This window comes from Euprymna scolopes, chromosome 2 (genome assembly GCF_053919585.1).
Source record: "Euprymna scolopes isolate OS-2025 chromosome 2, ASM5391958v1, whole genome shotgun sequence".
NCBI lineage: Eukaryota > Metazoa > Mollusca > Cephalopoda > Sepiida > Sepiolidae > Euprymna > Euprymna scolopes.
In genome coordinates this window covers 36,587,521-36,611,341 of record NC_136483.1, presented here as the reverse complement: position 1 = coordinate 36,611,341, position 23,821 = coordinate 36,587,521, and the positions used below count along the sequence as shown (strand labels likewise).

At 32.9% G+C, this 23,821-nt stretch overlaps 1 protein-coding gene and 1 long non-coding RNA gene across 7 annotated transcripts in view; one reads left to right on the top strand and one right to left on the bottom strand.

The window, feature by feature from the left end:
- LOC145291112 (uncharacterized) overlaps positions 1–8,296 on the bottom strand; it is a 62,242-nt gene extending 53,946 nt beyond the window's left edge. Inside the window, exon 1 of the long non-coding RNA XR_013869332.1 lies at positions 6,889–8,296. This is a non-coding gene — a long non-coding RNA (uncharacterized LOC145291112). The remainder of the gene's footprint in view (positions 1–6,888) is intronic.
- The window catches only part of LOC145291061 (colorectal mutant cancer protein-like), a 608,255-nt gene that overhangs the window by 503,059 nt on the left and 81,375 nt on the right, over positions 1–23,821 (top strand). For 5 of the 6 annotated variants that reach the window (XM_080136573.1, XM_080136584.1, XM_080136579.1 and 2 more), the window contains one exon: positions 20,692–20,805. In XM_080136573.1, coding sequence (XP_079992699.1) covers positions 20,692–20,805 — 114 coding nt within the window. Of the gene's footprint in view, positions 1–8,459; positions 9,142–20,691; positions 20,806–23,821 lie in introns of those variants that run through there. The other variant, XM_080136588.1, reaches the window with a different exon arrangement.

Sequence of the window (23,821 nt, the reverse complement as noted above, 5' to 3'; positions counted from 1 at the left end):
GACAATTGGGAGTAAAACAAGTTGAGAAACACTGTTCTAAATGTACTGACTCACCCTGCTAAATATTCACCCCCCCTCTCTCTCTCTCTCTCTCTCTCTCTCTCTCTCTCTCATATATATATATATATATATATATATATATATATATATATATATATATATATGCTTACTTACCTTGAATGGCTTCATAAGCCTTTTCATTTACAATGTCTTTCGATTTCTCTCTTTTATCAATAATTGCTTTTCTTTTCTTTTGTACTGACTATCCTCAATCTTTGTAACATGTTATCTTGCTAAAAATACACAATAATTAACAGTCAAGAAATCCTAAGTAAAAAATAAAAACAACAAATAATTCATAGCAAATGAAATATAATTAAATTCTCTATCGACCTGTAAAGTTTTAATGTGTGGAAACTGTAAAGACTTTTTTTTTTTTTTTTTCGGAATTTGATTTCTGTTTGGTGTCTTATTGACACACAAAGAATAGCATTGCAACCGAAGTGATGGCCTGATTTTGTTAAACTAAGTCTATTAAGTATGGTTTTACAGAATTATTTTGAAATGGCTGTCATCTTAAAAGTTGATGTAACTCTGTATTCGTTCGTACAGACTTATTTCCCTTTGATTGGAACAAAAATATTTGGGGGAAATAAAAGCAAAGCAAATTGCAAGTAAATATCTACTTGAATAATGTCTGATACGTACAGCTAATAACATGTATAAATAAAATTATATCGATATGAGAAGAGCCAGCGTGAATTTAATCAGCGTTTTAATGTTAGTGATATTTTATGCAGATTTCGTATTTATTATTAGAGACAATTCTCTACTGATTATTATAATGTATCCAATATATAATAGTGATTTCAAAAGTTAAAAAAAAATGACTTGGGTGCCATCAGCTAGAATTGAAACCAAAACATTTAGCGTTCTAGCCTTATTTATTACCATTTGGGCTATTGCCAGACGGAAAAAATAGTTAAAAATTAGCCGACATTAACGCATAAATGTATATTTGTGCATGCTTACAAGCGCATTTTAAATTAATTCATGCCTGCCACATTTCAATTTTTTCCAATTTTAATCTTTTAGCAACTGTTTTTACTGGATTATATATATATATATATATATATATATATATATATAGGACAGTGATCCACAAAAAATTATATCATTGGAATTTTTTAGATGGTATGAATCGGTCTATGCCTACAATTAACCATTCGGACAGGTCTGATACTATAGAGGACACATCCTTTTTAAACATGGAATGCAGAGGTAGATCAGATATAAATGTACGGTAGCTATCCCAGTCAACCATGGAGTATCGGTACACAGTACGGTGGAAGGGTATGTCTGGGGACTTATTACATTTCATTTTGATCTTAACTGATATGACGGAGTGGTCGGAGGATCCTAGAGGAGAAAGAACTGAACATGAACATAGCTCAGGGGAATTTGAGAGAAAAAGGTCTAGGAGGCATATGGACCTGTAATGTCGGGTACACATGTGGGTTCATGAACAATCTGAGTGAGGTCAAAATGGCAAAATCATGACAGAACCTCTCCTCATCGTCCGTCTTATTTGTAGTGGGTCAGCCATTCCACGTTATGGACGTTGAAGTCACCACAGATGTGGATGTTAGCCGAGGGATGTGCAGACAGGATGTGGTCTATTTTCTCAGATACATAGGCGAATGGTGGCCTTATAGAGGTATAGGATACTTTCGGGCGTTAGTACCTTTCTAGCATGGTAGAGAGAACCTACCTTCTTCGCAGCGGTCTTGGCAATACTCTCAATGTAATTGTTCCAACTCATGTTTCCTGTGAGTGTTAAGCTGAGGTGTTTAAAAGATGTACTTCCAGATAAAGAGTCTTTGGCCATTGCTATTGGTGGCAGAGAAGGTTTCTTGTAATTATTGAAGGAAACGAGTTTAGTCTTGGCAGCATTGAATGTGACCATCCATTTATGTCCCCATTCCACTACAGATTGGAGTTCATCCTCTAGTGTTTCTGCCATTTCCTTAGATATGTGTTCATTTGTTTTCTTGTTATGTCTGTTACAGAACGTGGTGTCATCAGCATATATACCATCTCACAGGCAATTTTGTCAGGGAGGTCATTTATGAATATTAGGAATAACAGCGGTCCAAGGATAGACCCCTGAGGCACTCCCACATTTATATCATATCGTTTAGATGTACGACCGTCGAGGACAACAATCTTATCTAAGAAGGATTTAATTATGTTAAGTATTCTTCCAGTGATACCGTATGATCTGATTTTCCTGAGAAGACCTTCATGCCATACCCTGTCAAAAGCCTTAGATATATCTAGAGCTACCGTTCTACCCTCCCCTGCTTTGTCCAGTGAATGGTATATACATTCTGAGATTACAGTTAGGATGTCTGCTGTGGAATGGGCTTGCCTAAATCCATATTGTTGGTCAGTCAGAAGTTTAGCATATGTAAGGTGATGGACTAGAGCTTGATTAATTATGGTCTCAAATATTTTGGTGAAAATTTGGAGGAGGCTAATGGGGGTGATAATTTACTGGGTCAGTTCTTTCGCCAGAATTCTTGAAAACTGGTACTACAGAAACAGTTTTCCAACAGCCCGGAAAGCAAGATTCATTAAGGCATTTGTTGTAAAGTTTGGAGAGAATTGGAGCTACTTCTGCGGAGCACTTTTATAATAGCACAGCTGGGATGAGATCAGGTCCACATGCTTTTGCAGTGTCAAGATTTTTTATAATAGCATGCACCTGAGAAGGGGTGATTTTCAGATCGTCTAGTGTGGCGTCTGTCTACAAAGAAAAGTCAGGGAGGGGGTGGTTGGCAGGGGCCAGTGTGGAGTTGGAGGCAAACCGACTGGCAAGAGCCAACAACCTCATGATTGTTGGATAGCGGGGGAATTGTTGATTGCCCATTATTTACTACACTGTTGTAGATTTTCCAGAAGTCGCGGTTTCCTAATTTCTGTGCTTCGACGCATTTTTTGGTGGTTTCAGTAAATTCTCTCTTAGCTGTCACTATTTCTTTTTTACAGTTACTTCTGGCTTTGAACTGGACTTATGTTGGTTAAATTTGCAGTACGCATGCTGCCTATGCGCTATTGCAGCTGCACAAATAGAAGTAAACCATTGGGGAGAGTGGGGCTTGCTATAAAATTTCCGCGTGGGAACATGTGCTTCAATTGCCGTTTTGAACCATTCAGTGGCCTCATTTGCACAATGTTCAGCAGGAAGTGAAAAGATATTTTGCCATGGGGCGTCCGTGATGAGATCCCCGATGCCTTCCCAGTCAGCCTTTTTATAATATCTCGTTGTTTTGAGCAGTGGCTCTTCGGGTTTGGCTCTAAAGTTTAGGGCTATTTCAACCATTACCGCTGCATGATCAGCGTTCCCAAGTGGGCTGTGGACATTAGTTACACAGTCATCAGGAACTGTGGTCAGAAACAGATCTAGAAATGATGTGTATTGTTCTTTCTGGTCTGGGAAACGGGTTGGAAATGTAACCATCTGTGATAGGGAATGAGATATACAGAAGTTATGTGTTATGAAAACAGCTGCGTCTGTGTGAGTAGAAAATCCAAGGCGGTTGCTGTAGTGGACATTAAAGTCACCAAATACATGCACTTGTGCGCTAGTGTCGAGGGAAAGTACTGTATCTATGCTGTCAGAGACTTTGTTTATTAGGATACAGTCCTGGGTCGAGGGAGAGCGGTAGAGAAAATAAAAGTAGCTAATGTTATGTTGCATGTTAAGTCTAAAGCACATAAAGGCTTGATCGTTAGTTTCTCTAGTCAAGGGGGAGGGCGTTTTGAATATAGACTCCAAGCCTGTGCATATGTCTGTCAGAGTCCTTATGGCAGAGTGGGACATATCCAGGCATGTTAAAGTAGTTAGAGGGGTGGAGGAGTGTAGGTTAGTCTCACTTAGTGCTAAGATATCCGGGGTGTTTGTTAGGAGAAATGCTTCAATATCATTTAAATTAGTTCTAAGCCCACGGATGTTCGTAAATGCAAGCCTCAAGGGAGAAGGCAGGTTGGTTTTGTTTGAGTTTAAGCCTGGTTTTAGCGTAATTTTTTTATTGTACTGTCATTCGGTTTTGTTTAATAATGATATCAATTAAGTACTGAATTCTTAGATTATGAAAATAAAATTATGAGAACTTACCAGTTCAATTTTTAGAGGAGTGTTCAGTTATGTAAGTTCAATGCAAAATGATCCTCCTGTTCAAAATTTATTTGTAAACAAAGGAGTAATTTTACGGTAAACTTATGTAGAAAACTGAACTCCGTTCTCCTGCTAAAAACTGAACAAGTAATTTATATATATGTATATATATTATTGTTTTTGTTTTTGCGATACGTTTTGAATGAATTCAATTATTTATACGGAAGGGCATTTTTATCTAAATGCGAGTTGGGAATAATTTTCCCTTTCACCAATTTGGTACCCCCAAATGGGGAACGGCATATATATTGTTTTTAAAATATAATTATCCACTGACACGTGTTTCGTCGTCTACGACTCATCAGAGTAGCTGAAACGTATCGCAAAAATAAAAACAAATAAAATAATATCTACGTAAATCGCGACAAATCCAAACAGTTGTGCGAGGTGGCCCAGTGGTAAGAGTTCAAGCTTCTTACCATGAGGTACCGATTTCGAATCTTGCTAGATTCAGCCACTCTGATGAGTCGTAGACGACAAACCATGTGTCAGTGGATAATTATATTTTAAAAACAATATATATATATATATATATATATATATATATATATATATATATATATATATATATATATATATATATAAACATGTTGCTTAATCGTTAATAATCCAAAAATGTTTTTGTTGATTAATAATGATGATGATAACAATGATAATAATAACAACAACAACGATAATGATGATGATAACAACAATAATAATGATGATAACAATAATAGAGGTTTCTATTCTAATAACGGCTTTCCTTAAAACTGCTATCCTTTGGAATTCCTTCCCTGCTCCGTTGGCTGTATCGATCTACAGAAATGTAAATGTAATGCAAATAAACATCTCGCTGCTGCTGCACAACTCTTCATTTAGAATATTCCTATGAATCTGATCTGCAATTCATAGTAGCCCCTTCTGCCTTAGTGGCAATCTGCTTTGTTTAGTTAAAAGCTAAAAAGTCTAAATTATCGGATTCTAAAGACGATAATGAAACTCCTTCCTGGAAATAAAACGCAACCTTTGGAAAGGGGGAAGGTATTAAACATACATATAATTACACGATAAATATTCTCGGATGAACATGCCCCCTCGACTGATCAACCTGACAAGCAGCAAAATCGCATACTCTCACTGCCAAGGTCCCTAGATACCGGAAAGTTTCTTCGATCGAACTGCTAGATTTGGAAATTCCCCCTCTGTTTCCTGCTTCCGTGACTATACTAACACGCAGAAGTTTAAATGTAATGTAAACGGACATTTTGCTACTCAACTCCCTCCAAATGCCATGTTACACAATCCAAATAGTACTCCCAAGTGAAAAATAGTTTTAAAAAATTTAAAAAATACAAACAATTTTTTTAATACATTTTTCTTTGTTTTTTTTTTTTGTTTTTTTTTTTGATGAGTCGAAATAAGATCTAAAAATAAACGAAAAATAAATGCTATCTTTAAAAAATAAATATCTTTTAAAACAAGTTTTATTTGTAGGAAAATTATTGTCTGTTTATTTATTTTGTAAATATGAGTTATCTTTGCTTCTGTTTTGTTGAAATATGAGTTATCTTTGCTTCTGTTTTGTTGAAAGAAACTTTTGCATTTTTTAAATTTTTTTTTTTTTTTTTTTTTTTTTTTACTGCGCTAAAATGAATAGAAAAGAAAAAGAAACTAGTTTCACTAACAATTGCGAGCAAACAATTGTATCTTTCTCGATTTTCACGTCCATGCCAACGTCGGCACTGCCACTGCACACACGCATTGCACACCTATATTCACATTGCAACGAAATTATGCTGGCCATCCCTCTCTCACAGTGGAGATTTGCCAAATTCACTCTCTGTCTCGTGTGTGTGTGTGTGTGTGTGTGTAGCTTAATTGATGTATATATTGTCATAACTTACTATCTAACTCTATTCACATATCTAGTACCGTTGAAGTAAATACTGAAAATCTATACATAAAATTTTATATACTTATTTATAAATACATCTCTCTCTCTCTCTCTCTCTCTCTCTCTCTCTCTCTCTCATATATATATATATATATATATACACACACACACACTTATTTGTTGGAAATGGCACTACCCTATGCTGGTTTAACCGGTTTCCTCCAAAGGGGGAAGTTCCATGGGACTATGAAATTCACAAGCGGTCCCCAGCCGCATGTATTACATACTTATATATATATATATATATATATATATATATATATATATGCATACACAGATACACGTATCTATCTATAAACATATCTATACATGTACATGCATATGCATAGCGATGTGTATGTGTGTTTTTGTTCTTGCACTGCTATCTCTGCACCATCTGCATTCAGATTATATATATATGTGTGTGACTGTGTGTGTGTGTGTGAAACCTATTTCATTTGTTGCTTAGTCCAGTTAGGGTGTAGCTATTGATTGCATCCAACCTAGAAGCAGACCTCGACCACCGGATTCACTTTTGTGTGGCTGTCATCTTAACAGAATTGGCTACCAATCTACTTACACCGAATAAATAATTCAGTAATTGACCATGATATTTTATCTTTCCTACCGACCAACAACGACGCCACCGACGCCCACCACCGCCGCCGCCGCAGCAGCATCAGGCTCTCTCCTTTGAAGAAAAGAAGGAAAACTGGCTCAAAAATTACATCACCTTCATTTCCCCCTCTCACTATCTCGCCTTCCTCTCTCCTTATATTAGCAGATTACTGCAGTTTCGGATTCAGTTGAGTTACTTTCGGTATCCTCCTCCTCTGTTGCACATTGATGAAGCTGAAAAAAAAAAAAAGAAGTATATGTAAATTACGAATCTTACCTATCACCAAAAGTATTTTATATAAAATAAGAATATTACTTTTTTACCTGAAAGAAAACACTCATCCTCACTACTGTAAGCCGAATGTATCGTTTTGGGTTTAAATTGCTTGATTTAAACTAAACGCAAAAAAAAAAAAAAAAGAAAAAAAAGTAATTTGACTGGATATCCAAAAACTTTCTACGGAGAAACACTACTTCCTTATACAAAATGTATTCACTTATCTAAAGTAAAACACATTTTTTACGTTTCACGCTTCCCCACAAAGCTTTCTTATCTGCATCCTGTTTATTATATCCTGCAATTCTTTAACCACTGCTTGATTTGTAACCAGCTATTTAATTCGACCCCCGGAACTTTCCTATATTAATAACAACACTTTCTATTCGGCTATTTTCTGCCAGAATTATCCACGCGTCAACTAACAAATAAACTGATAAGCTGTTTCAACACGTTACTCATCCGAAGGATTATCCGCAATCCGGCTTCATAGCCTTATATCAACTTTTTTTTTTCTTCTTCTTTTTCTTTTTTTTTTCTGGCCAGCGGATTGTCTTAATCTTAGTCGGATTAATGCGGCATTTTTCATGCTGGAAGATGTTTGGTAAATTTTATGTGGAAAATGTCAAACGACATTGGAGGGGAAAACTGAGGGCAAGGACTTGTCAAGAATGACGGAGAAAAATGCCCGCGATAAGAATCGGTGGAATAATGTTCCCAGGTTTGCAGCGGAAAAACAAATCTTTGCTTCCAGTGTCTCCGTAGTTGTTTTCCGATTGTTATTGTTGCGTTGTATTCGACATAGTGCTTTCCTCCCCGCTAACTTTTACATTAAGTGTTATTAATACTAAACAGTAGAATAATGTTACGAAATTTGTTGTGCTTACCTATTCTGTACCTGTATTTATTGTCTGCATACTTTTACTTTATAGACTTAGATATTGCCTTAGTATTTTGTTAACATTTCTTTTTCAAAATTGCTTGTGGCTTACTGTATTTTATGTGTACTAGAGTCGATTCATTTTATACACACATAGAATTATATATGTATATATGCATATACATATAAACAAGAAGAATTTATGGTGAAAATAAAAATTGAATGAATTCCAATATTTATTAATCCATCAAAAAATTAAAACAAGAAATTATAATAAAGAAAAATCCTTAACCCATGGATTTTCAAAGATACTTTTTTATCAGAGGATTAAACATTAGTAAAAAATGCATCACTGATTGGCATGAATTTGGGAATATATATTAATTTTTTTTTTCAGTAGAATAAAAGAAAAGAAAAATCAAATAATTAATAAATTAAGCGATTAATTAATTGAAGAAGTGGTATTCCGTTATATATATATATATATATATATATATATATATATATATATATATATAAACAATAATACATAATTAAAAAGGCTGGTCTTAACAGTTAATTATTTATTATTGTTATAAAGCTCTACCTGAAACGATATTGAACCCTTTATGCAAGATCTGCTGTCTTGATTCAGTTCTGTTCTGATTTTGAGAAGTTGATTTTTGATGTTATTGATATGTAATAATAATAATCAATATATAAAAATGTTTTTGTTCATAACTGACTTATTTCTAAATTTTTCTATGAGTTCAGTTTAAGTATCACACTTCCCAAAAATATAAAGAAGATAAGTTTTAAAAAAATGAACAAATAAATAAAAAGGTTGACTCCAAGTCATAATTTTATTTTACATAAAATCAGTGAAATTATAATCGTTTTAAAACAACCGAAAATGTAAAATTAAAAAAAAAAAAAAGCCTTGCCTGAAAACTGAAGTTTGTATTCCAATTGCTTCATGTCTCTTTGTCTTAACCTAGCTTGGCCATGATTATTTAATTATAAAAAGAAAACCTGATAAAATCGTCTATCAACTATCCAGTCTTTGGAAAAGCTTCTCCAAAAGACTGGATACACCCAAATTTGTTATTATGAATTTTAATGAGACAAATGGTAACCGCAGACATTCGTCGGCAGTCGAACTGCTCTCCACAAAACGCTCAAAGTTTTTCTGCTCAAACTTTACTCAGGACACAAATTCACTAAACACCAATGTAAGACAGATAAGTATTTCCATTTTTTTTTCTTTTTCCAGGCCTCATCCCTTCCTCAAATAATCTTCTATTCATAGCTTTTGTTCAGTGTAATTCATTTGTTTCAATTATTTTTTGGTGTCTGTATTTTTATTAATTCTGCTAAAATTATATCCAGATATATTCCTGTTTTTTTTTTTTGTTTGTTTTCTTTTTATCTGACTTATTTCTTACTTAAACTGAATTTATAGAAAAATTATCACACATTCCAAAACATTAAAAGAAGATATGCTTTAAAAATGAATGAATAAATAAAATGTTTTATTTTAAATAAAATTCAATGAAATAGTAATCGTTTTAAAACCAAAAATCTAAAATAAAAAAATAAATGATCATTTGTAGGCATTTTTTACAATAGCAACAAAGCCATCATTTAACCCTTTACTGCTAGATTGTACTTTTAAGTCGCCTTTTAAAACAACAAAAAAAAACACCTGTATAGGAAATATTTCTTACTCTTATGGCTTATCAACCCAACTGGTCTTCAAAGTACAGGTCTAAGCATGAGTCAACATTTTGGTGATGTTTTTCCCCCTATATCCCCTTCCCTTTAATCAAGGGGAACATAAATTCATGATTAAAACATTCATTTATTGCATAAAACATTCTGGCAATAAAGGATTAATACGAAAAATAAATAAATAAAATACTGCACCCCTCAAAAAAAAAAAAAATGGAGCTTATAGTTCACTTTGTTTCGTTTTATCACAACAATCTTGTAAAAAGAGTAAAAACATATGGGTACAACTGCAGTTTAGTGGCTTGAACATGATGCGATTAAAAATTAATGTTGTTTTATCTTGTTTTTGTTAAATTTTAGTAAATGAGGAACCATTTTGAGTGAAAGCTATTTAGTATTACGCTTGTAGCTTAAGAACATGCTTGAAATTTGTACATATGCAAAAATAACCAACTTCCGTTTGCATGAAGACTCCATTTTTTCTAATGATAATTTTTTACATATTTACAAATTCCAAGCATTTCTTAAGATTACAAATGTAATATAGAATAAATTTTAACTCTAAATGCTTCCTCATTTACTAAAATTTAACAAAAACAAGATAAAACAATATTCATCGCCTGTACACAAGTTTTTATTGCATTATGTTGCAGCCACTAAACTGCGTTTTTGCCAGCATATATATCAATTAGAGGTTCATTCATAAGTTTTTGACATTGAAAGCAGGTTGAATATTTCTTTTCTTTGAATTTTTTTTATTTGCTTTCCCTTACTATGGCCAAAAGGAGAGGGAATAGAGTATAGTAGAGAAACAGTGGTTGAAAGATGGAAGGAAGCTTTTTTTTTATTATAAAAAAAATAATCTCTTAGAAAACTTTGCTCATTTTTCTTTTTTCTTTTTTGTGCCTCAATTTTTACATTTTCTGGTGAAGATTTAATCAAATAATTTCTTTGTGTGTGTGTCTAATCAGTAAAAAAATGATTTCATGTAAAACAGAAATTTTTTCTGAATTTTCTGGACATTTTTACAATAGACAACAAAACAAAAATATAAGCAGTAAAAAAACCCTACACAACAAATGTTACCAAAGACAAGCTTAGTGACTCTTTTACCTGGATAAGTTTTTGTGTTTTAACTTATTTTAAAGTGTTATTTTTTTACTTAAAAACTAAAGCAGTGTCAAGCCTGCTGAATTAAAATTAAACAAAAAAATGGTTGTATCATTACAAACAGTTGGAGCTTGCATAACCATTCAAAAATTGAAAATTAATGCAAAATACTTGTAGAAACATCCAAAAAAAGTCATCAATCATGGGAAAATGAAAATTTTGGTTTTTGAATGATTATCGAGGCTCCAACTGGCTGTAATGACACACCAATATTTTATTTTTATTTACTCAACAGACTTAATACTTCTTTCGTTTAAATGTAAAGAAAATATATATATATATATCCAGGTATGTAGAAGTATGACTTATCTTGCCTTTGGTAATATTAATTTTTTGTATATTTGTTTTGTTCACCCCTTTTTTTTTTTGTTTTGTTGGCTCTTGGTAACAATCGTCTGAATAATCCAAATACTACAAATTATGTATGTCTTTTCATTAACAAAAACTAATCTTTAAGATAAGGTTTCAATATAGTATAAAAATGTTGAAATATTGGAATACTTCATGTATGTTGGATTTAATTTTGTAATTAAATTACTTTTAAAACAGTATTTTATAAAGTTGTTCGGTTGAGGGGGGGGGTAAGGTTGAAGAGGTGATTTCCAAATACTTTCAAAAGCTTTCAAAACTTTCACTATTTTAATACATGAGGATTTGTTAAGATTAAAATGGCTGACTTGTTTACCTCGATGATGGTGTGTGTGCAAGGGGGCTATGTTTATAACTTGCAATTTAGAAGTGAATATCAACTTGTTGAAAATTAAGCCAGTCACCTAGAAATAAAGGGAATGAAAAGAACTTTTTACTACGAATACTAAGCATTTTGCTATGAACAAAAAAAAAAAAAACGATATTCTTCAACAGAAATAGATGCTAGATTTAAATTAAAAAAAAAAAAATCATTGAATTCAACGGACAGTAAAAAAAAAAAAAAAGATATCATATTTCTGAAGTTTTAGCAATAGGTTGATTGTTGGTTATTTTTGTTTTACAGCATATCGACTCTTTTGGGTTATTTAATGCTGCATTCAGTGTTTCTGAAGAAAAATTATTTTATAGAATATATATATATTTTTTTTCAAATCTCTTTCTATTTAACCCATAGTTGGGAACCTAACAGGTACTACCACTCCGGATCAGAGTGGACCTGGGAGCAATGGCAATTAAGGGGCAGCTCTACACTCCCCAAACCCGCAAGCTGGGTCTTCACCATCGGATATAGTTTAAGGTCATATTCAGGATATTAGACATCAATCAATAAATATTCCTAAAATTTCACTTTCTTTGGAGCATTTTAAAGGGTTTTAGGCATAGTATGGGTGCAACCTCCCAGTTGAAGATTCAAATTAGATTTACGTTGAATTTAATCAATAGTCATTAGACATCAATAAAGTAAATTCTATGAATTTCGGTTTTTTCTTAAGATCCTTTATCAAAATAAGGATTCTAGACATGAGGTTTAATAACCTTATATCTTGATTTTAATCGTTTTAAGGAGACATAAAAACAGTGCAGTAATGTTTGCAGAATTAATTTTGCCTGTTTAATAATAAATGATGATAAAATGTACTTAACACTTTACTGCGGTTTCATGGTATCACCAATCATCAGTTGTCTCAAACTTACAGTTTTAACACCGTTCAGTGATATGCAGAGGCACTTTGATGCTCGTCTCATCAGTAGGAGGTGTGATCCTGAATGGGCTTCACGCTTACAGAACCTTAACCTTCCTACAGATTTCTATCTGTGTGTGTATAAAAAAATATGTTTATCAAAAGAATCCCCAGAATATTCCTGAACAGAACAGGGTTATTAATTAGTCATACCCAGGTGTGCTTGTAACATAGAGGTGCACTTTTGGAGCATATCATTGAGTGACAATAAAATAAAAAAACTTGAGGATTCATTACTGAAACCTGGTGGACAAGTAAAATATTAAACATGGTTGGATTGTAGAAAGGATTGTCTATTTGTTAACAATTACATGGGCGAATGGCATTTTCTTTTAGTTGCCCTGAATCACAGTTTTATGATTTTGCTTGAGAAATTGCAACAAACTACATATAAACTTTAAATTTCTCAATGTCAGCTGCTGAATTTTGTATTGGACTTTTTGCTCGTTTATTTTTTTAATTTTAAATTTTTTTTAAATTTTTTATTCAATTTTCACCCAAAACAAGACACAGTGCCACTTTGAAGTAGGGAGCTACTATAGGGGACATAAGTTACAGGGGTATAATGAAGAGAGATGAGTAGCAAGATGTCTGATAGTTTGCGTGTAAAGTTTGTTATGTTCCTATTTGCTTGCCTACTCACGAGGGCAGAGCTAGACACAAGGTTAATTTTTAATTTGGGGAAAATCCAGCTCCCCAAAAAGGGGCACTCTGGATAGGAACAAAAATAAAAATTGTCTCAGTCAAGAAGAATTTCTCTTCCACTCACCGATGACAGAAAAGGTAAAGTGTAGTATCAGAACAGATACTGCACTTTTCTCCTAGCCAAAATACCAAGTTTTTCCATGTTATAATAAAATAATTCTTAACAAAAAAACTCATCTATCTACAACCACTGTGAGTAGTCCTCCCTCCTTCTCTCTAAAATGAAGCATAACTTCTATGAGCAAAATTTCTTTCCTAGAACTACCCGTCTATGGAACACAATAAGAGGGACTGCTTCCCAGCTGGTTATAACATGGTCGTTTTCAAGTGTAATGTACACAAATTCTTGTTGTGCTGGTTTTTTAAATAAATAAATTCTGTCCAATCACCACCATCATTACAAATCATCACGGTATTGTTTCACCGTCCACGAGACATTCATTTAACCCTTATCCTCAAGTGGCCTCTAGGCCTTGATAAGTGGTGACACCTTAGTAAAATTAAAAGTTTTGAGTATTGTTTGTTTGAGATATTGCGCATTGGAAGATAACATCTATTTTTAGAGGAAATTTATAAAAGACAATAATGCAGAGGTGTAACGGATAGACACAAATTGAAGCAGATTTAGACATATAACGGTAGAATAAGCTATGAAGATTCACTTATGTGTGTGCTGCTTTTGTTCTTATATTTTATACTTGCATTGTGGTTTTACTTGAGTCAGTATGATCAGATAGAATCTGTATTGTATAATATTTCAGAAAATTTCCCTTCGTCAGAGATATGTTTTGTTTCTTTTATTCCATTTTCACCCCCAAACAAGTCACAGTTCCACTTTGATGTAGGGGCTACTATCGGGGAGATAAATTGCAGGGATACTATGTAGGGAGTTGAGCAACAAGATGTCCATTCACATTACACTTGAACTTCTGTTGGGAAAGCAGGAACCCGGAAGGGAGTTCCAAAACCATTAGAGTAGAAGGCTTTCATACATCTAGGGATCTCTACTGTGTAGGGGTGGGATTTTGCTGCTTTTCGGGTTTATTGGGGGTATTTAGGTCGAAGGGGTAAAAGTCTTGTAGTTCGTCAGAGCATTCACCATTAAGATACTTGTAGAACAGGTAAAGGAATGCAACATTTCGTCGATGGGACAGAGGTTGAAGCTTCGATGACAGTTCGGGACCTATCAGGTTGGTGACTTTCTTTTTAAATGCTGTCCACGAGCTAGAGACTAGTAGCAGATACACCAGCCCAAATGTGACAACAATACTCCATACATGGGCGAATGGTGGCCTTATAAAGGTACAGGATACTTTCAGGTCTAAGTAGCTTTCTAGCACAATAAAGAGAGCCCATCTACATCACAGCAGCCTTGGCAATGCTCTCAATGTATTTGTTCCAACTCATGTTCCCTGTGAACATTAAGTCGAGCAATTTGAAAGAAGCACTTTCCGCTAATGTATCTTTAGCCATAGCTATTATTGGTTGAGAAAGTTTCTTGTAATTATTGAAGGAAACAAGCTTAGTCTTGGCAGCATTGAATGTGACCGTCCATTTTTGTCCCCATTTCACGACAGATTGGATATCTTCCTCTTGGAGATCTTTACCGTTTCCTTAGATATGTGTTCATTTGTTTTCCCCTCGTGCCTGTTATAGAGCATGATGTTATCAGCAAATGGGGGCTATTGTAAACCTGAGTAGTTCCGCAGAAATTGAAAAATGCTTGAAATTAATTTTATTTTGTTTTAAAATCTATTATTATAAATTTCCTTTATACACACTAGACAATGCTTTAAGTAAACTACATTAACATCTTATTTTTTTTAAGTTTGACTCAATTCTTTTCTGAAACCACTTGTAAAGAATATTTTGAATAACAATATAACATTGACACATTAAGTTGACACATCCTTCTGTCATCTTAGATATAAACTAAAGCCAGATTTCCCCAATATCTTTATAATTAATAGTGTTTCTTAATACAAAGTAAATAATTAAATCTGTTTCATCACTCATATAAGACAAATATTGTTGTATATTGTTAAAAAATAAAAATTGTATGTCGATCGATTTTAATATTTAATCGTAATCGTTATTTAATTTTTGATTAATCATAAATAGAGGAAAGAGGGGGGGAGAAGCATTCTTACACTTAGAAGTACGGCCAAGGATGGAATACTGTTGCCATATCTGGGCAGGAGCTGCCAAAAACAGCCTATCATGCCTTGACAGAGTACAAAATAGACTTCGTGGTTTAGTGGGGGATGCCCTTTTCTCTACCCTGCAACCCCTCTCCCACAGAAGAGACGTTGCGAGCCTATCCTTGTTTTATCGTTATTTTCATGGCAGGTGCTCGTCTGAACTCCAATCCCTGGTGCCCCCTCGCCAATCTTTCACGAAAAACACCCGTCTAGCTGAATCCACTGTGAAAAATTTTCCCCACTCTATATCTGTGCCTAAATCAAAACACGGATTTCATGAGCAAAGCTTCTTTCTTAGAACTGCACGCCTGTGGAACTCTGTTCCGTCTGCCTGCTTCCCTCCGGACTACAACTTGGATGTCTTCAAGTCTAATGTTAACAAATTCCTAATGAGCCGCCCCCCTAATTAAACACTTCATAAAATCTCCTCACTAACGTGATGTACTTACAATAACCCTTATCCCTGAGTGGCTTCCGGGCCTTGATAAGTGGTGATCACTGTGTAAAAAAAAAAAAAAAAAAAAAAAAAAAAGGATGCATCTGATAATGACACACTTTTTTGATATTCACAAAGAGAAAGTAATAGCTGTTCTTTGTGTGCGTACATATATATATATATATGTGTACGGCATGATCACGTCGACACATCGGTTCTTGTCAAATCACTGAAGTTAAGCCACATTGAGCTTGGCTAATATCAGGTGGGTGACCATTTGGGAATTCTGGGTGCTTTATGTGCTTTCTGCTTATCTCGGCATTTGTTTCCAGTCGTCCTGAAACTCCACTTGCCACTGGTATTTAACAATGTCGTCTCAGGAGAGGTGTGGCTGGGGATTGCGCAACTTTTGCCACAAAAAAAAAAATTCATGCGCAATCACCCTTACAGTGGGTATCCATAGTCTGTCAAGACTGAAGGAAACCTTTATATATATATATATATATATACACTAGCTGGACACCCAGTGTTGCCCAGTCATACAATACACTTGAGCATAATATTTTAATTTATTTAAGATTGCGTATGTATTATTATAGAATCGATCCTCTATTGAATATGATATATTATGAGAAATAATTTTCCCGGTGAACTAATTCGCAAAAAAATTGCAAAATGATAATGTTGTTCATGAAATTCTGTCTGCGTTTGTTTATATTACATCAGCTGATATTTGGGCTTGACGATCTTAAAATTAGAAGAATTTTTACATTTTTTATGTTACACTGGTGTAAGCTGAGCTGGTGTAACATAAAATATTCCCCTGTAAAAATTCTTTATCTATAAGAGAAGAAAGACTATTTTTAAGATCGGATTTTTTCGATAATTATCGGATAAATTTCTGTACAAAACATATCTAAAAGCACTGCCAGATCTTTGTGATATTTGCAAAAGATAAGCTGAGCCGTTTTGGAACCTATGAAGAAGGAACTTGCACATACACACACAAAGTGACTTTTATATGCATATATATATATATATATATATATATATATATAAAAGTGAACGTGTCTGTCTGTGTGTGTGTGTCTGTGTACATTTCCCTGCGTAATAACTCTGTCAACTTTTAGTTTACAGACTCGAAATTTGATATACAGGGTACTGAGATTTGGGAAAATCGATGTGATCCGTTTTTAGCCAGAAATTTGTCTATTAAGGGGTCATGGTTCAACGATTTGACCTTTGAGAACTCTACCAAACTCCTCCGACAATTTTGGGTCTACACACTTGAAATTTTAGATATAGGTTCCTTGGACATGGATCTAACTTAATAACTTGAGCTGAGCCCAAAACACTAAATTTTAAGGGGTCATAATAGGGGTCAAAGTTAAAAAAAAAATTGACCGCTTTTTTTTCTTTTTTTTTTGCTCAACATACACCTCCAAATATCCGGACAACGCCGGGCACCTATGCTAGTACATATATATATATATATATATATATATATATATATATATATATATATATATACACACATTTCTGGAAATCGCCCCAGACAAGGCATGATACATCAAGTTCAGAAACTAACCAACAGTATTTGTTAGATGGAAAGATTTCAACCTAGAAAACAGCAATTCTTCCTCATTATCAGAAACTTCGCTCATGTAATGTGAGGAATAAAGGACAAAACAAGGGAATCGAGAGTTATGAGGTTGCTGAAAGTAAGCCTAAGGTTCACTTCCTAATCTTCTAGTTAATACAGTTATTAGCATCGCCTTTTCCTGATTATTGGGGTGACTAAATTTCTTAGTGTGCTAGACTTTCAAACAGAAGTTGAGTCCTAACCTCACCTGGATCATAAATAATCAGATTACAATATTAAACAAATTGGTTGGTTTTACTTTTATTTTTATTTTTTCTATAATCTACATAATTTACGGAAATTAGAATCCCGAGCAATGCTGAGTATCCTGGCTAGTTATTTTATATAATATAATTATTATAAATACTAGAATGTTGAAACTTTGTTACATGATTTGATATGTACTTTGCTTGTGTCGGATCAGATAACATAATTTCTAAAATGAATTAAATTGTATTACATTTTCTTTGTTAAGAACATGTATCAACGTTGCACAAAAAAATCCTGATTAACCATAATAAAACATTAATTTGTAAGGATAAAAGCTATTGATGATCAAAATTGACAGACTGACAGACATTACTTTATTATATAGAAAATGAATCTTATATATATTGTGTGTGTGTGTAAATTTGGACTATAGGCTTTTCTCATTTATTTGTTACTAGCGAGGGGTACCCGGCATTGTCTGGGTGTTTGGAGGTGTGTGTGGGGGGGGGGGGTTTAAAAAAAAAGTAAGTATGAGGATCGAACCCGAACCGTTGAGTCAAAGTTGTGAAAAAAAAAAACGTGCAACGTTAACCATTGCCCCACCGCGACATGCTTATGGAAACACATTTGAATTTATTTAATTACTTGGATGTTTTAATGAGTTAATGAAGTCAAGTTTGACTGCGGGATAGTATTCATTTACTGCTGAACGCTTCCCCCCCCCAAGATATTATAGGAAAAAGACTAACCCACATGCGGCGAGCGACAAATATTGAATATTTATCTTCCCGAAATCGAGCAAATTAAATAGACAGGTGAGCTTCGTTGTTAACTGTGAGATATTACGATTTATATGTGATATAAAAAGTTTTAAAAAGTTGTGAAGCGAGCGACCGCTTCTCTGAAAGAAGCCTTTTGTAGACACACAGAAAAAGCGAACACGCATACATACATACATACATACATTTTCGCTTTTATATTTATAGATATGCTCTGTAGTTACATCGAGCTTCACAAATTAAAGGATTGGTACAAATAAAAGGGGAAATATAATTGAATAAACATACTTACACACACACATGTGTGTATATATATATATATAATCACCATATTAAGTAATAATTGAGAACCATAAAAATATTTTAAAAAATACATATTTACACTTTACTCACAGTTAGTTGAAAAAAACAAAACAAAAAAAAAACACTCGCCCAACCAACAACTGATTTCATTTTTATTTGTGCTAATGGCTTCATCATAATTGTTGTATTTTATCACTGACTCGTTCATTTTTATTCAGAGCAGAAAATAACGTAAATAGTTAATGTCATATTATTTTCTTATTCACTTCTAATTCGATCAATTCAAATAGCAGTCTTTTCATGTATATTGAAGTACTAATGAATAAATACTTCAAAAATAAAATTGTTACATTGTTCAATACAAATGATAAAATCACATTTTAAGAAAGAATCTTTAATTTACGCCTACAGTTCAACACCAGGTTCTTTTTTTTCCCCACCTCCTTTTTGTCTTGAATGTTCCTTTTTTTACGTAACATTTTGCTGACTTCTTTCTTTGGTGAGGAACCGCTGTATGCCACAATTGCTATGAGTTCATTTCTCACATTATTACAACAATGATTATATGATATTTGAAAACAAGGCTACATCAAAGGTAGCTCATTCTCGTATTCTTGCCAGATTGACCTCTTTAAAGTCAAAGTTTGGAGATTTAGACATTTTTGAAATAGTTTGGCCTTCAAAAATTGTATTTGGCCTTTTTTCAAAGCGTAACGTACGGACTAAGAAAGGAACAAGCAAAAATAAAACATGAATAATTTCTGCATTAAATTATGCAGAATCCTCGTTCTTATCTACAATGTTATTCTCAAAGGTTTTGGCTGATGTAACCTCTGGCTTTCTTCAGGTACATTATATCATATTCTCGTTATCATCTGTAGTGAGTGTTGATCTTCAGCCTCTAAAGGACTGTCACTTAGAACTGACTATTACTTAACACTTTATTCACTACATCATATGTCCATGCACCTGAAGAAGTTCATAGATTATGTTGTGAGAAGAACACCCAAAATGAGAACTGTAGTTTGAATAATTAAAAAATTAGAAATTATCGATCCTCATCTCAAAAACTTTTTATTTGTTTATTTTTACTATCATATCACTACTTATCAAGGTTAAAAGGTCACTCGAGTATAAGGTTTAATGAGTGTCAGGTGGGTGGTGAAACAACACCGTGATGATTGGTAATGATGGTAGTGGTTGGGTAGAATTTTGGAATTTGATTTTTTAAGAAGGTGACTCAACAAGAATTTGTTTACATTGAACTTGATAACGACTATGTTGTAATCAGCTGGGAATAATTTTTATTAATATTATTGAGAATTGTTAATCAAAATCTATATTCAAAATGCATCATATGTAGTCACATATGGACTGATCTCAGATACTATGCCATGTCAAATTTTATCTCCAAAAGATGATTTCATTGTACATCAATTGTAAGTTACATTTTTTGTAGGATATGGCTCCTGTATCTTTGTGGACAATTATACTTTATCAAACAATGATTGGAAGTATATAAACAGTATAACTTGATTTAAAATTGAAGCTAATATTTTTCTTATCTTACTTGAAGTTTTTAATATAAAGTTATATCTAAAAACTCTGAGATATGTATGTTTTTTTTGGGGGGGGGCAGTGTGGGAGGTAATTTATTCTATATTTACCTCCTTTGATTCTGTGTAAAATAAAGGAGAGAACTATGGAGAAAATTAATTCAGAGTTACCTCCCTTAGTTCGAGAAAAAATGGCGTTCATTATTTGAATGTTAATTAATGTTATTCATTTTTTTTCAAAGAGATAGCAGAGCTGGAAGCAAGCAAATTCAGGGGTCATCATTGATTACCAGACAATGTAATAAAATTTAAAATTTTATATAAGAAAATGTATACATTTATTGTTCTTATTAACTTCTTTTTTTTTTCCTACCAGCTCCACCTGGCAGCTCTGACATCATTAAAAGGGGAGATAATCGAACTGACAAACAGATTCCAACATGTCTCTGGTGAAAAAAATGCACTTGAGAAACAGGTTAATAAAGCCCAGGTAAGTTGTATATTTATTTCTTTTTTATTTATATGTGTGTGTGTGTGTTGCTCATCTATTCTAACAAAGCTCAGGTAAGTTGAATTATTCAATTATTCAAATCTTTCAACTGAGCTGGATTGTCATTAATGTGGCAAACTGGAACATCACCAAGAAGAAATTCCGTAATTAGATATTTAAATCTGGCTGCTGAAAGGATTTCGCATATTGCCAATAGCAGATACATATATATAATGTATGTATATAATGTGAGTGATAAGTGATAGTAAGTGTGTGTGTATATATATATATATATATATATATATATATATATATATATATATATACTAGCAAAAGTACCCGTCATTGACTGAATTCAAAAACAGCCTACAGAAAATGGACTCTGATTTATGAAAGTATGATAGGTTATGAAAAAGAATGGTTGTAAAGAGATAGCTTCGAATTTGGGGGTATCAAAACTAAAGCAAAATATGATGAAAGTAAAAATAAAATAGATAAACCCCATAATTTATTATACCATACTTGTTCACACTGAAACACTTATCACAATATTCTGTGGATCTATATTAAAAAACCTTGTTAAACTTTGTGACATATTTCCATTCTATGGAGGTCAGGCGCGAACAAACACCCCATAATTTTATTATACCATATTTTTTCAAACTGAAATATAATTATTAAAGTATACTTACACAGATAGATATGAAAAGTCTTTATTAAAGTTTGTGCCTATTTCCATTCTATGGAGGCCAGGCGCAAACACAGACCCCACAATTTTATTATACCATCCCTATTTAAGTTAAAACATACAAATCAAAGTATTATTATGTACATATATATCAAAAACCCTTGTAAACGTTTTTTTTATTTTAAATTTTTTTATTTCAACACGTTGTGAACCAAGCGCATACACAGACCCCACAATTTTAATGAATCATCATTATGCCAGATCAAATATACCCATTCCTGTGTCTCGATACATATGTTATCATTATATGTAGTCAGTTTTTTAAAATAGTCAACCATATAGGAGCCTATTCATGACCAGCCACACACACAGACGTTCAGCTTTATATTATAGATATACTATCACACTGAGGAAGACTGAAGGATCAGTCGAAAATTATGTGCTTTGAAAGAAACATTCTCGTTTTTTTTTTTCAAAAGACTTTTTGTATTCCTACACGTCAACACATATGAAATAAATACAAAAAAGATAAAAATATTTATATATTTTTTATTCATACATATATATGCATATAATTATTTGTATTTCTATTTCTGTGTGTATGTGTGTGTGCATGTATATGCGTATCTGTATTGTCACTTTGGTGGGTGGCACAAAGATACATGTTATCAACATATACAAACAAATAATTTTCAGGATTTAATAGAAATAATCAAAAGTATTATTTAAAATTGTTATCCATCTCCAAATTCCACTATGGGTCTCGGAAAATATATCAATAAACACAAAATACTAAAGAAACAATGGTGTCAGAGAAGATTGCATAAAATATATAATGTATTAATAGGAATATTAATAAAATAGACACAAATACAGGAGAGAATAAACAAAATAATGTGGAAAATGGATAGTGTTCTAGATTTGGATGAAAAAAGTTTTGGAAAATAAAAAAAATTTTTTTAAATGCTCAGTTACAGACACGAAAAGAAATAACGTTTTCATTTGGAATAAATAAAATCTCTGGGGAGGAAAAAATTATTAAAAAAACGTACGCACCTTTTTAGAGGAGATGGAGTCCGGTCACTGAAAAATTAATATTTGATTATAGTCAGCTAAAAGCACATCTAGAAGTGGTGACAAGGCAAATCAGTTCATTCACTTTTATTATTATTCAATATTTTCTATTGTGAAGCGATTTATTGAAACAAAATATAAGAAAAGGACATTATTGAAAAATATACAATAAAAATTAAAATTATAAAAAGATAAAAATAACACAATTAGTTTTTATTTGCACATTTAATAACAAAATTAAAATAATAAAAGATTTTATTTTATTTGAAATTTTATAAGAAATGTATGTTTATGAAATTATAAAAAATAAGTTTTTTTTTTTAAATGTTATAAATAAAAGTTTTTACTTGAATTTATATAATAAATAAATGTTTATGAAAGTATGAAAATAAAATTATTGAAATCAAAATAACAAATGAAATTATCGAAATTACAACAACAAAATTTCAAATATCATAAAGAAAAACGTATCCAATACATAACATTATAATAATACATAATAATGAAAGTAAAGGAACTGATTTGCCTTGTCACCAGTTCTGGTAGCACTCTACAGATTATAAGGAAGTATGTTAGCTGATTATATCTTAATATTTCTTCGATCAAGAAGAAGATTGAAAGTTCGATTATGTGCCTGAGATGAATTGCCACAGAGTTCAAAGAGCAATATCTTCATTTCATCACTCAGCAAGATTCACTTTACTTTGCTTGGATCTTGCTGCACATTTTCTTTTCTTTGCAGCTTCTCGACGAATTTCATTGTGCTGATCATTCCTGCTAGCTACTGTCTCCATATAGCCATCACAATTGACTGGCTCATATTCAAAGAACACTGAGATGCAGCTAAAATTTATGAATATTTTCATTTGGCACAAATCATCATGATGCAGGTCACTATCTTCAGAATTTTCAGTCATCCATGATCTCCAGCTTTCAAACCCAACAAAAAAAAATACACAGAAACAGCTGTTGCACTTTACCACTATTAAAAACTTCAAATCGTTTTGAAATGAAATTTCAATTTGGCAGAGACAAATACTTTTTGATGGTTGATGGTGTCTATTCCGAAAGGCATTCCAAAGATGCAGAGGTTGAGGGTGTCTATTCCGAAAATCATTCTTAGCATGAGGGAGTTGGAGGTTAGCCATCAACAACTGTATTTTAATTTTTTATGAGGGGGGGGGGAGAATCCTGCGTCAATCGGGCAACGCCGGTTAACGAATCCTACTAGTTTTAAATAAATTAACTAATCTT